General features: G+C 55.9%; 1 protein-coding gene across 1 annotated transcript in view; it reads right to left on the bottom strand.

Annotated features, from left to right (window-relative positions):
- Positions 1-242: 242 nt before the first annotated feature.
- The window catches only part of ADAP2 (ArfGAP with dual PH domains 2), a 42,747-nt gene continuing 28,478 nt past the window's right edge, over positions 243-14,511 (bottom strand). The window contains exons 8-11 of the mRNA XM_073660389.1: positions 10,428-10,490; positions 5,239-5,316; positions 4,784-5,009; positions 243-719 (exon numbers count right to left, since the gene is read on the bottom strand). Coding sequence (XP_073516490.1) covers positions 691-719; positions 4,784-5,009; positions 5,239-5,316; positions 10,428-10,490 — 396 coding nt within the window. The 3' untranslated portion in view covers positions 243-690. The remainder of the gene's footprint in view (positions 720-4,783; positions 5,010-5,238; positions 5,317-10,427; positions 10,491-14,511) is intronic.

Raw genomic sequence — 14,511 nt, 5'->3', positions numbered from 1 at the left:
GTTATATACAGCACTGTCCCTTATTACATAGTGTCCTCCCTTGTTATATACAGCACTGTCCCTTATTACATAAGGGAAGACGCTATGTAATAAGGGACAGTGCTGTATATAACAAGGGAGGACACTATGTAATAAGGGACAATGCTGTATATAACAAGGGAAGACACTATGTAATAAGGGACGGTAATATGCATAGTGATAGGAGCCTATGTAGTAGGTATATATACACACACACACACACACTCAGTATATATAATCTGTATGTTGGTTTCCATAAAAGAAGCTGGGCACATGACATTGCACGGGGCCGAGGTGTCAGCGTCCGCTCCTGCAGGATGATCTGTACTCTGCCAGTTATCATTCTGTTACTTGTGGTGTTACGTGGGACTGCAGATGATCTCCCCTGTGTAATCTGGCTTCTTACATAGGACTGCTGTGACATATACCACATGATCTGCACTTTTAGAGGATGAGAGTTGTTGTCCTTTACATTTGGTTTATTGCTGTAGGTTTGTCCATGTGAGGGGCAGAGACGTGGGGGAGGCAGCGGGGGTCTCTTGCCCCTCTGGACCCCCGGCTCAGTCTCTAGTGTCTTGCTCCTGGGGTCTCCATCTGTCAGTGATTGCACAGGACTGTCGGTCTCCTGGTCGGTGCCGTTATCTGGCGCAGGGTCGGTGTGGTCTCCGTCCCTTACGGGATGATTTCCGGTGCGCGGCCCCCTGTGAGACAGAAGAGACCACTTATCAATATTACTGAGCATCGCGGTGGACCCCCCATATATGCAGCCCCTGCTACTGGCCCAGAGCATCATGGGAAGTCAGACTGCGGCACATGTGAGAGCTACAGCTCCTGCAAGATAGCAGACCGGGCCCTGATCTCTGGATATGACTGCAGCTCTGGAGGTGACTGGAGGATACGATGTAACAGCAGAATAGTGACTGCAGCTCTGGAGGTGACTGGAGGATAAGACACGATGTAATAGCAGAATAGTGACTGCAGCTCTGGAGGTGACTGTAGGATAAGACACGATGTAACAGCAGAATAGTGAGTGCAGCTCTGGAGGTGACTGGAGGATAAGACATGATGTAACAGCAGAATAGTGAGTGCAGCTCTGAAGGATGAGACACGATGTAACAGCAGAATAGTGAGTGCAGCTCTGGAGGTGACTGTAGGATAAGATGCAACAGCAGAATAGTGACTGCAGTTCTGGAGGTGACTGGAGGATAAGACACGATGTAACAGCAGAATAGTGAGTGCAGCTCTGGAGGTGACTGGAGGATAAGACATGATGTAACAGCAGAATAGTGAGTGCAGCTCTGAAGGATGAGACACGATGTAACAGCAGAATAGTGAGTGCAGCTCTGGAGGTGAATGGAGGATAAGATGCAACAGCAGAATAGTGACTGCAGCTCTGGAGGTGACTGGAGGATAATATGCAACAGCAGAATAGTGACTGTAGCTCTGGAGGTGACTGTAGGATAAGACACGATGTAACAGCAGAATAGTGACTGCAGCTCTGGAGGTGACTGTAGGATAAGATGCAACAGCAGAATAGTGACTGCAGCTCTGGAGGTGACTGGAGGATAAGACACGATGTAACAGCAGAATAGTGACTGCAGCTCTGGAGGTGACTGTAGGATAAGATGCAACAGTAGAATAGTGACTGCAGCTCTGGAGGTGACTGGAGGATAAGACATGATGTAACAGCAGAATAGTGAGCGCAGCTCTGGAGGTGACTGGAGGATAAGACACGATGTAACAGCAGAATAGTGAGTGCAGCTCTGGAGGTGACTGGAGGATAAGACATGATGTAACAGCAGAATAGTGACTGCAGCTCTGGAGGTGACTGTAGGATAAGACATGATGTAACAGCAGAATAGTGACTGCAGCTCTGGAGGTGACTGTAGGATAAGATGCAACAGCAGAATAGTGACTGCAGTTCTGGAGGTGACTGGAGGATAAGACACGATGTAACAGCAGAATAGTGAGTGCAGCTCTGGAGGTGACTGGAGGATAAGACATGATGTAACAGCAGAATAGTGAGTGCAGCTCTGAAGGATGAGACACGATGTAACAGCAGAATAGTGACTGCAGCTCTGGAGGTGACTGGAGGATAAGACATGATGTAACAGCAGAATAGTGACTGTAGCTCTGGAGGTGACTGGAGGATAAGACACGATGTAACAGCAGAATAGTGAGTGCAGCTCTGGAGGTGACTGGAGGATAAGACATGATGTAACAGCAGAATAGTGACTGCAGCTCTGGAGGTGACTGTAGGATAAGACACGATGTAACAGCAGAATAGTGAGTGCAGCTCTGGAGGTGACTGGAGGATAAGACACGATGTAACAGCAGAATAGTGAGTGCAGCTCTGGAGGTGACTGGAGGATAAGACATGATGTAACAGCAGAATAGTGAGTGCAGCTCTGAAGGATGAGACACGATGTAACAGCAGAATAGTGACTGCAGCTCTGGAGGTGACTGGAGGATAAGACATGATGTAACAGCAGAATAGTGACTGTAGCTCTGGAGGTGACTGGAGGATAAGACACGATGTAACAGCAGAATAGTGAGTGCAGCTCTGGAGGTGACTGGAGGATAAGACATGATGTAACAGCAGAATAGTGACTGCAGCTCTGGAGGTGACTGTAGGATAAGACACGATGTAACAGCAGAATAGTGAGTGCAGCTCTGGAGGTGACTGGAGGATAAGACACGATGTAACAGCAGAATAGTGAGTGCAGCTCTGGAGGTGACTGGAGGATAAGACATGATGTAACAGCAGAATAGTGACTGCAGCTCTGGAGGTGACTGGAGGATAAGATGCAACAGCAGAATAGTGACTGCAGCTCTGGAGGTGACTGGAGGATAAGACATGATGTAACAGCAGAATAGTGACTGTAGCTCTGGAGGTGACTGGAGGATAAGACACGATGTAACAGCAGAATAGTGACTGCAGCTCTGGAGGTGACTGTAGGATAAGACACGATGTAACAGCAGAATAGTGAGTGCAGCTCTGGAGGTGACTGTAGGATAAGACATGATGTAACAGCAGAATAGTGACTGTAGCTCTGGAGGTGACTGGAGGATAAGACACGATGTAACAGCAGAATAGTGAGTGCAGCTCTGGAGGTGACTGGAGGATAAGACATGATGTAACAGCAGAATAGTGACTGCAGCTCTGGAGGTGACTGTAGGATAAGACACGATGTAACAGCAGAATAGTGAGTGCAGCTCTGGAGGTGACTGGAGGATAAGACATGATGTAACAGCAGAATAGTGAGCGCAGCTCTGGAGGTGACTGGAGGATAAGACACGATGTAACAGCAGAATAGTGAGTGCAGCTCTGGAGGTGACTGGAGGATAAGACATGATGTAACAGCAGAATAGTGACTGCAGCTCTGGAGGTGACTGGAGGATAAGATGCAACAGCAGAATAGTGACTGCAGCTCTGGAGGTGACTGGAGGATAAGACATGATGTAACAGCAGAATAGTGACTGTAGCTCTGGAGGTGACTGGAGGATAAGACACGATGTAACAGCAGAATAGTGAGTGCAGCTCTGGAGGTGACTGGAGGATAAGACATGATGTAACAGCAGAATAGTGACTGCAGCTCTGGAGGTGACTGTAGGATAAGACACGATGTAACAGCAGAATAGTGAGTGCAGCTCTGGAGGTGACTGGAGGATAAGACATGATGTAACAGCAGAATAGTGAGCGCAGCTCTGGAGGTGACTGGAGGATAAGACACGATGTAACAGCAGAATAGTGAGTGCAGCTCTGGAGGTGACTGGAGGATAAGACATGATGTAACAGCAGAATAGTGACTGCAGCTCTGGAGGTGACTGGAGGATAAGATGCAACAGCAGAATAGTGACTGCAGCTCTGGAGGTGACTGGAGGATAAGACATGATGTAACAGCAGAATAGTGAGTGCAGCTCTGGAGGTGACTGTAGGATAAGACACGATGTAACAGCAGAATAGTGAGTGCAGCTCTGGAGGTGACTGTAGGATAAGACACGATGTAACAGCAGAATAGTGAGTGCAGCTCTGGAGGTGACTGGAGGATAAGACATGATGTAACAGCAGAATAGTGACTGCAGCTCTGGAGGTGACTGGAGGATAAGATGCAACAGCAGAATAGTGACTGCAGCTCTGGAGGTGACTGGAGGATAAGACATGATGTAACAGCAGAATAGTGAGTGCAGCTCTGGAGGTGACTGGAGGATAAGACACGATGTAACAGCAGAATAGTGAGTGCAGCTCTGGAGGTGACTGGAGGATAAGACATGATGTAACAGCAGAATAGTGACTGCAGCTCTGGAGGTGACTGGAGGATAAGATGCAACAGCAGAATAGTGACTGCAGCTCTGGAGGTGACTGGAGGATAAGACACGATGTAACAGCAGAATAGTGACTGCAGCTCTGGAGGTGACTGTAGGATAAGACACGATGTAACAGCAGAATAGTGAGTGCAGCTCTGGAGGTGACTGTAGGATAAGACACGATGTAACAGCAGAATAGTGAGTGCAGCTCTGGAGGTGACTGGAGGATAAGACATGATGTAACAGCAGAATAGTGACTGCAGCTCTGGAGGTGACTGGAGGATAAGATGCAACAGCAGAATAGTGACTGCAGCTCTGGAGGTGACTGGAGGATAAGACATGATGTAACAGCAGAATAGTGACTGTAGCTCTGGAGGTGACTGGAGGATAAGACACAAAGTAACAGCAGAATTGTGACTGTAGCTCTGGAGTATAAGACCTGATGTAACAGCTGTACCGGTATCGTGAGTGCTGATTGGTCGGGCGGTGATCGCCCGCAGCACCTGCAGCCAGTCCTTCTGCTCTTTGCTGTTCTCGCAGGTGAGGATGAATTCCCGCTGGGGCGTCCGGATTGTGATTCCCGCCGTCCACTTGTTCCCTTTCATCCCATTGGGCAGGCCTTCTGTCACCTGGTAGCCCGCCGCGCCGCTCCCGATAAAGATCCCGCCCTGCTCATAGGGGTCCTGCAATCACATAGTTCACGGTTGTTACCAGTTCTAGAGCAGTCGGGGCGTGCAATCTTCACATTCCCTGTTCTAGAGCAGTCGGGGCGTGCAATCTTCACATTCCCTGTTCTAGAGCAGTCGGGGTGTACGGTATTCACTGTCCATGTTCGAGATCAGCCCGGTTGTTTGCTCTAGAACAGGTGACTATCAGACTGGATGTGCGATTCTCCTTCTCGGCAGCACTCACCAGCGGCTCCTTGTAGTACAGGAGCTTCCTCTCCTCGGAGTCCAGGTTGAACCATCGTTTCTTGAAGCGTTCTCGCTGCTGCAGGGACGGATGACAGCGGATCAGACGGAGAGTAATAGTTCAGTCGTACGCGGGAGACGGCAGAGCGAAGAAAGACCCCAATATCAGCGCGCAGAGCCCACCCCAATGTAAAGAGGAGCAATAAAATATACAGACACTGCCCACCCCAGAGGAGGAGACACAGAGGAGCTGTACAATATATACACACTGCCCACCCCAGAGGAGGAGACACGGAGGAGCTGTACAATATATACACACTGCCCGCCCCAGAGGAGGAGACACAGAGGAGCTGTACAATATATACACACTGCCCGCCCCAGAGAAGGAGACACGGAGGAGCTGTACAATATATACACACTGCCCGCCCCAGAGGAGGAGACACGGAGGAGCTGTACAATATATACACACTGCCCGCCCCAGAGGAGGAGACACGGAGGAGCTGTACAATATATACACACTGCACGCCCCAGAGGAGGAGACACAGAGGAGCTGTACAATATATACACACTGCCCGCCCCAGAGGAGGAGACACGGAGGAGCCGTACAATATATACACACTGCCCACCCCAGAGGAGGAGACACGGAGGAGCCGTACAATATATACACACTGCCCGCCACAGAGGAGGAGACACAGAGGAGCTGTACTATATATACACACTGCCCGCCCCAGAGGAGGAGACACGGAAGACCTGTACAATATATACAGACTGGCCGCCCCAGAGGAGGCGACACAGAGGAGCTGTACAATATATACACACTGCCCGCCCCAGAGGAGGAGACACGGAGGAGCCGTACAATATATACACACTGCCCACCCCAGAGGAGGAGACACGGAGGAGCCGTACAATATATACACACTGCCCGCTTCAGAGGAGGAGACACAGAGGAGCTGTACTATATATACACACTGCCCGCCCCAGAGGAGGAGACACGGAAGAGCTGTACAATATATACAGACTGGCCGCCCCAGAGGAGGCGACACAGAGGAGCTGTACAATATATACACACTGCCCGCCACAGAGGAGGAGACACGGAGGAGCTGTACAATATATACACACTGCCCGCCCCAGAGGAGGAGACACGGAGGAGCTGTACAATATATACACACTGCCCGCCCCAGAGAAGGAGACACGGAGGAGCTGTACAATATATACACTGCCCGCCCCAGAGGAGGAGACACAGAGGAGCTGTACAATATATACAGACTGCCCGCCCCAGAGGAGGAGACACAGAGGAGCTGTACAATATATACACTGCCCGCCCCAGAGGAGGAGACACGGAGGAGCTGTACAATATATACAGACTGGCCGCCCCAGAGGAGGAGACACAGAGGAGCTGTACAATATATACAGACTGGCCGCCCCAGAGGAGGAGACACAGAGGAGCTGTACAATATATACACACTGCCCGCCCCAGAGGAGGAAACACAGAGGAGCTGTACAATATATACACACTGCCCACCCCAGAGGAGGAAACACGGAGGATCTGTACAATATATACACACTGCCCGCCCCAGAGGAGGAGACACGGAGGAGCTGTACAATATATACACACTGCCCGCCCCAGAGGAGGAGACACGGAGGAGCTGTACAATATATACACTGCCCGCCCCAGAGGACGTAACACGGAGGAGCTGTATAATATATACACTGCCCGCCCCAGAGGAGGAGACACAGAGGAGCTGTACAACATATACACACTGCACGCCCCAGAGGAGGAGACACGGAGGATCTGTACAATATATACACACTGCCCGCCGCAGAGGAGGAGACACGGAGGATCTGTACAATATATACACACTGCCCGCCTCAGAGGAGGAGACACAGAGGAGCTGTACAATGTATACACACTGCCCGCCCCAGAGGAGGAGACACGGAGGAGCTGTACAATATATACACACTGCCCGCCCCAGAGGAGGAGACACGGAGGAGCTGTACAATATATACACACTGCCCGCCCCAGAGGACGTAACACGGAGGAGCTGTACAATATATACACTGCCGGCCCCAGAGGAGGAGACACAGAGGAGCTGTACAATATATACACACTGCACGCCCCAGAGGAGGAGACACGGAGGATCTGTACAATATATACACACTGCCCGCCCCAGAGGAGGAGACGCGGAGGAGCTGTACAATATATACACACTGCCCGCCCCAGAGGAGGAGACACGGAGGAGCTGTACTATATATACACTGCCCGCCCCAGAGGAGGAGACACAGAGGAGCTGTACAATATATACACACTGCCCGCCCCAGAGGAGGAGACACGGAGGAGCTGTACAATATATACACACTGCCCGCCCCAGAGGAGGAGACACGGAGGAGCTGTACAATATATACACACTGCCTGCCCCAGAGGAGGAGACACAGAGGAGCTGTACAATATATACACACTGCCCACCCCAGAGGAGGAGACACGGAGGAGCTGTACAATATATACACACTGCCCACCCCAGAGGAGGAGACACAGAGGAGCTGTACAATATATACACACTGCCCGCCACAGAGGAGGAGACACGGAGGAGCTGTACAATATATACACACTGCCCGCCCCAGAGGAGGAGACACGGAGGAGCTGTACAATATATACACACTGCCCGCCCCAGAGGAGGAGACACAGAGGAGCTGTACAATATATACACACTGCCCGCCCCAGAGGAGGAGACACGGAGGAGCTGTACAATATATACACACTGCCCGCCCCAGAGGAGGAGACACGGAGGAGCTGTACAATATATAAACACTGCCCGCCCCAGAGGAGGAGACACAGAGGAGCTGTACAATATATACACACTGCCCACCCCAGAGGAGGAAACACAGAGGAGCTGTATAATATATACACTGCCCGCCCCAGATGAGGAGACACAGAGGAGCTGTACAATATATACACACTGCCCACCCCAGAGGAGGAAACACGGAGGATCTGTACAATATATACACACTGCCCGCCCCAGAGGAGGAGACACGGAGGAGCTGTATAATATATACACTGCCCACCCCAGAGGAGGAGACACAGAGGAGCTGTACAATATATACACACTGCCCGCCCCAGAGGAGGAGACACGGAGGAGCTGTACAATATATACACACTGCCCGCCCCAGAGGAGGAGACACGGAGGAGCTGTACAATATATACACACTGCCCGCCCCAGAGGACGTAACACGGAGGAGCTGTACAATATATACACTGCCGGCCCCAGAGGAGGAGACACAGAGGAGCTGTACAATATATACACACTGCACGCCCCAGAGGAGGAGACACGGAGGATCTGTACAATATATACACACTGCCCGCCCCAGAGGAGGAGACACGGAGGAGCTGTACAATATATACACACTGCCCGCCCCAGAGGAGGAGACACGGAGGAGCTGTACTATATATACACTGCCCGCCCCAGAGGAGGAGACACAGAGGAGCTGTACAATATATACACACTGCCCGCCCCAGAGGAGGAGACACGGAGGAGCTGTACAATATATACACACTGCCCGCCCCAGAGGAGGAGACACGGAGGAGCTGTACAATATATACACACTGCCCGCCCCAGAGGAGGAGACACGGAGGAGCTGTACAATATATACACACTGCCCGCCCCAGAGGAGGAGACACGGAGGAGCTGTACAATATATACATACTGCCCGCCCCAGAGGAGGAGACACGGAGGAGCTGTACAATATATACAGACTGCCCGCCGCAGAGGAGGAGACACAGAGGAGCTGTACAATATATACACACTGCCCACCCCAGAGGAAGAGACACAGAGGAGCTGTACAATATATACACACTGCCCACCCCAGAGAAGGAGACACGGAGGAGCTGTACAATATATACACACTGCCCGCCCCAGAGGAGGAGACACGGAGGAGCTGTACAATATAAACACACTGCCCACCCCAGAGGAGGAGACACAGAGGAGCTGTACAATATATACACACTGCCCACCCCAGAGGAGGAGACACAGAGGAGCTGTACAATATATACACTGCCCACCCCAGAGGAGGAGACACGGAGGAGCTGTACAATATATACACACTGCCCGCCCCAGAGGAGGAGACACGGAGGAGCTGTACAATATATACACACTGCCCGCCCCAGAGGAGGAGACACGGAAGAGCTGTACAATATATACACTGCCCGCCCCAGAGGAGGAGACACGGAGGAGCTGTACAATATATACACACTGCCCACCCCAGAGGAGGAGACACGGAGGAGCTGTACAATATATACACACTGCCCGCCCCAGAGGAGGAGACACGGAGGAGCTGTACAATATATACACACTGCCCGCCCCAGAGGAGGAGACACGGAAGAGCTGTACAATATATACAGACTGGCCGCCCCAGAGGAGGCGACACAGAGGAGCTGTACAATATATACACAATGCCCGCCCCAAAGGAGGAGACACGGAGGAGCTGTACAATATATACACACTGCCCGCCCCAGAGGAGGCGACACAGAGGAGCTGTACAATATATACACAATGCCCGCCCCAAAGGAGGAGACACGGAGGAGCTGTACAATATATACACACTGCCCGCCCCAGAGGAGGAGACACGGAGGAGCTGTACAATATATACACACTGACCGCCCCAGAGGAGGAGACACGGAGGAGCTGTACAATATATACACACTGCCCACCCCAGAGAAGGAGACATGGAGGAGCTGTACAATATATACACACTGCCCGCCCCAGAGGAGGAAACACAGAGGAGCTGTACAATATATACATACTGCCCACCCCAGAGGAGGAGACACAGAGGAGCTGTACAATATATATATACTGCCCGCCCCAGAGGAGGAGACACGGAGGAGCTGTACAATATATACACAATGCCCGCCCCAGAGGAGGAGGCACGGAGGAGCTGTACAATATATACACACTGCCCGCCCCAGAGGAGGAGACACGGAGGAGCTGTACAATATATACACACTGCCCGCCCCAGAGGAGGAGACACGGAGGAGCTGTACAATATATACACACTGCCCGCCCCAGAGGAGGAGACACAGAGGAACTGTACATTATATACACACTGCCCGACCCAGAGGAGGAGACACAGAGGAAGTGTACAATAGGTGACATATACAAAATACGGAGGGCACACGGAGGAGCATATGGGGGCACTCACGGTGGGTCCCGTCTTTTCCATGTATCCACTTTTGGTGTAATTGCGGGTAATCTTCGGTATCAACTAGAAGATAGTACGCAGGTCACATGACAGTAATGGCGGCCGCAGTTATATATGAAGCATCGGCCGATCCAGGAATATTCTCAACCGATCTGACCAGAAGGGATTATAATATCCTGATAAAACGATTGAAGAACACCAACAACTCACAGCCCCGCGCCAGACCCCGTCCATCAGTCATACGCCCCACACCATTCTCCATCTGCACATCACACACCCCGCGCCAGGCCCCGTCCGCCAGTCACACGCCCCGCGCCAGACTCCATCCGTCAGTCATACGCCCCACACCATTCTCCATCTGCACGTCACGTGCCCCGAACAAGGCCTCGTCCGTCCATCAAATGCCCCACACCATTGCCCATCTGCACGTCACACGCCCTGCGCCAGGCCCTGTCCGCCAGTCACACGCCCCGCGCCAGGCCCCGTCCGCCAGTCACACGCCCCACGCCAGGTCCCGTCTGCCAGTCACACGCCAGGCCCCGTCTGCTAGTCACACGCCAGGCCCCGTCCGCCAGTCACACGCCAGGCCCCGTCCGCCAGTCTCACGCCCCGCGCCAGGCTCTATCCGCCAGTCTCACGCCCCACGCCAGGCCCCGTCCGCCAGTTACACGCCCCACGCCAGGCCCCGTTTGCCAGTCACACGCCCCGCACCAGGCCAAGTCCGCCAGTCACACGCCCCGCGCCAGGCCCCGTCTGCCAGTCACACGCCAGGCCCCGTCCGCCAGTCACACGCCACGCGCCAGGCCCCGTCGGCCAGTCTCACGCCCTGCGCCAGGCTCCATTCGCCAGTCTCACGCCCCACGCCAGGCCCCGTCCGCCCGTTGTGGCCCGGTAAAAGTCTCCTGTGAATAATTTATGAAGCACAATAATCGGCGGCCTCTTCCTGCCAGGACATCAGGGATTCCCCCCCGCACATTCCTAGCTCCCTCTGCAGAGCAGGAATGTGGTCCGGCTGGTTCATCAGATACTGACACCCGTCATGTACTCCCCCCAACCAAGATCACCCGAAGGCGATCCACCCCGATAGTCAGCGAGGAAATCTCTGCAAGCTCCGTCCATGCACTCGATTCTCTCCCAGCCCCAGAGTCCACCATTCTCCCCCATCACCAGATCACCCGCCATTCTCCCCCATCGCCGGATCACGCGCCATTCTCTCCCATCGCCAGATCACCCACCATTCTCCCCCATCGCCAGATCACCCGCCATTCTCCCCCATCGCCAGATCACCCGCCATTCTCCCCCATCGCCAGATCACCCGTCATTCTCCCCCATCGCCGGATTACGCACCATTCTCCCCCATCCCCAGATCACGCACTATTCTCCCCCATCGCCGGATCACCCCCCATTCTCTCCCATCGCCAGATCACCCGGCATTGTCCCCCATCGCCAGATCACCCACCATTGTCCCCCATCGCCGGATCACCCCCCATTCTCTCCCATCGCCAGATCACCCGGCATTGTCCCCCATCGCCAGATCACCCACCATTGTCCCCCATCGCCAGATCACCCCCCATTCTCTCCCATCGCCAGATCACCCACCATTCTCCCCCATCGCCAGATCACCCGCCATTCTCCCCCATCGCCAGATCACCCGCCATTCTCCCCCATCGCCAGATCACCCGTCATTCTCCCCCATCGCCGGATTACGCACCATTCTCCCCCATCCCCAGATCACGCACTATTCTCCCCCATCGCCGGATCACCCCCCATTCTCTCCCATCGCCAGATCACCCGGCATTGTCCCCCATCGCCAGATCACCCACCATTGTCCCCCATCGCCGGATCACCCCCCATTCTCTCCCATCGCCAGATCACCCGGCATTGTCCCCCATCGCCAGATCACCCACCATTGTCCCCCATCGCCGGATCACCCCCCATTCTCCCCCATCGCCGGATCACGTGCCATTCTCCCATCGCCAGATCACGCGCCCTTCTCCCCCATCGCCGGATCACCCACCATTGTCCCCCATCGCCGGATCACCCACCATTGTCCCCCATCGCCGGATCACGCACCATTCTCTCCCATTGCCAGATCATACGCTATTCTCCTTTCACAATTATACCAGTAGATTAATATTGCTGCCCGATGTACAAAGTGGAGCACAACCTGCGCCTGGTGTAATAGGAGTGACCGCAGGAGCTGACCTCCACACTCGCGGCTCCGCGCGCTGCCCTCCACACTCGCGGCTCCGCCTGCTTCCCTCCACACTCGCGGCTCCGCCTGCTTCCCTCCACACTCGCGGCTCCGTGCGCTGTCCTCCACACACGCGGCTCCGCGCGCTGTCCTCCACACTCGCGGCTCCGCGCGCTGTCCTCCACACTCGCGGCTCCGCGCGCTGTCCTCCACACTCGTGGCTCTGCGCGCTGACCTCCACACTCGCGGCTCTGCGCGCTGACCTCCACACTCGCGGCTCTGCGCGCTGACCTCCACACTCGCGGCTCCGCGCGCTGACCTCCACACTCGCGGCTCCGCGCTGCCCTCCACACTCGTGGCTCCGCGCGCTGTCCTCCACACTCGCGGCTCCGCGCGCTGACCTCCACACTCGCGGCTCTGCGCGCTGCCCTCCACACTCGCGGCTCTGCGCGCTGACCTCCACACTCGCGGCTCCGCGCGCTGCCCTCCATACTCGCGGCTCCGCGCGCTGTCCTCCACACTCGCGGCTCCGAGCCCTGTCCTCCACACTCGCGGCTCTGCGTGCTGACCTCCACACTCGCGGCTCTGCGCGCTGACCTCCACACTCGCGGCTCTGCGCGCTGTCCTCCACACTCGCGGCTCCGCGCGCTGACCTCCACACTCGCGGCTCTGCGCGCTGCCCTCCACACTCGCGGCTCCGCGCGCTGACCTCCACACTCGCGGCTCCGCGCGCTGCCCTCCATACTCGCGGCTCCGCGCGCTGTCCTCCACACTCGCGGCTCCGAGCCCTGTCCTCCACACTCGCGGCTCTGCGCGCTGCCCTCCACACTCGCGGCTCCGCGCGCTGACCTCCACACTCGCGGCTCCGCGCGCTGCCCTCCATACTCGCGGCTCCGCGCGCTGTCCTCCACACTCGCGGCTCCGAGCCCTGTCCTCCACACTCGCGGCTCCGCGCGCTGACCTCCACACTCGCGGCTCTGCGCGCTGACCTCCACACTCGCGGCTCCGCGCGCTGCCCTCCACACTCGTGGCTCCGCGCGCTGTCCTCCACACTCGCGGCTCCGCGCGCTGACCTCCACACTCGCGGCTCTGCGCGCTGCCCTCCACACTCGCGGCTCCGCGCGCTGACCTCCACACTCGCGGCTCCGCGCGCTGCCCTCCATACTCGCGGCTCCGCGCGCTGTCCTCCACACTCGCGGCTCCGAGCCCTGTCCTCCACACTCGCGGCTCTGCGCGCTGACCTCCACACTCGCGGCTCCGCGCGCTGCCCTCCACACTCGCGGCTCCGCGCGCTGCCCTCCACACTCGTGGCTCCGCGCGCTGTCCTCCACACTCGCGGCTCCGCGCGCTGACCTCCACACTCGCGGCTCTGCGCGCTGCCCTCCACACTCGCGGCTCTGCGCGCTGCCCTCCACACTCGCGGCTCCGCGCGCTGCCCTCCATACTCGCGGCTCCGCGCGCTGTCCTCCACACTCGCGGCTCCGAGCCCTGTCCTCCACACTCGCGGCTCTGCGTGCTGACCTCCACACTCGCGGCTCTGCGCGCTGACCTCCACACTCGCGGCTCTGCGCGCTGTCCTCCACACTCGCGGCTCCGCGCGCTGTCCTCCACACTCGCGGCTCCGCGCGCTGCCCTCCACACTCGCGGCTCTGCGCGCTGTCCTCCACACTCGCGGCTCTGCGCGCTGTCCTCCACACTCGCGGCTCTGCGCGCTGTCCTCCACACTCGCGGCTCCGCGCGCTGACCTCCACACTCGCGGCTCTGCGCGCTGACCTCCACACTCGCGGCTCCGCGCGCTGACCTCCACACTCGCGGCTCCGCGCGCTGCCCTCCACACTCGCGGCTCCGCGCGCTGCCCTCCACACTCGCGGCTCCGCGCGCTGACCTCCA

Source organism: Phyllobates terribilis, unplaced genomic scaffold (assembly GCF_046119375.1).
Source record: "Phyllobates terribilis strain yellow unplaced genomic scaffold, ASM4611937v1 Scaffold_25__1_contigs__length_18738178, whole genome shotgun sequence".
Classification (NCBI taxonomy): Eukaryota; Metazoa; Chordata; class Amphibia; order Anura; family Dendrobatidae; genus Phyllobates; species Phyllobates terribilis.
The sequence above is the reverse complement of the archived record's forward strand: the minus strand, read 5'-3'. Positions and strand labels throughout refer to the sequence as shown.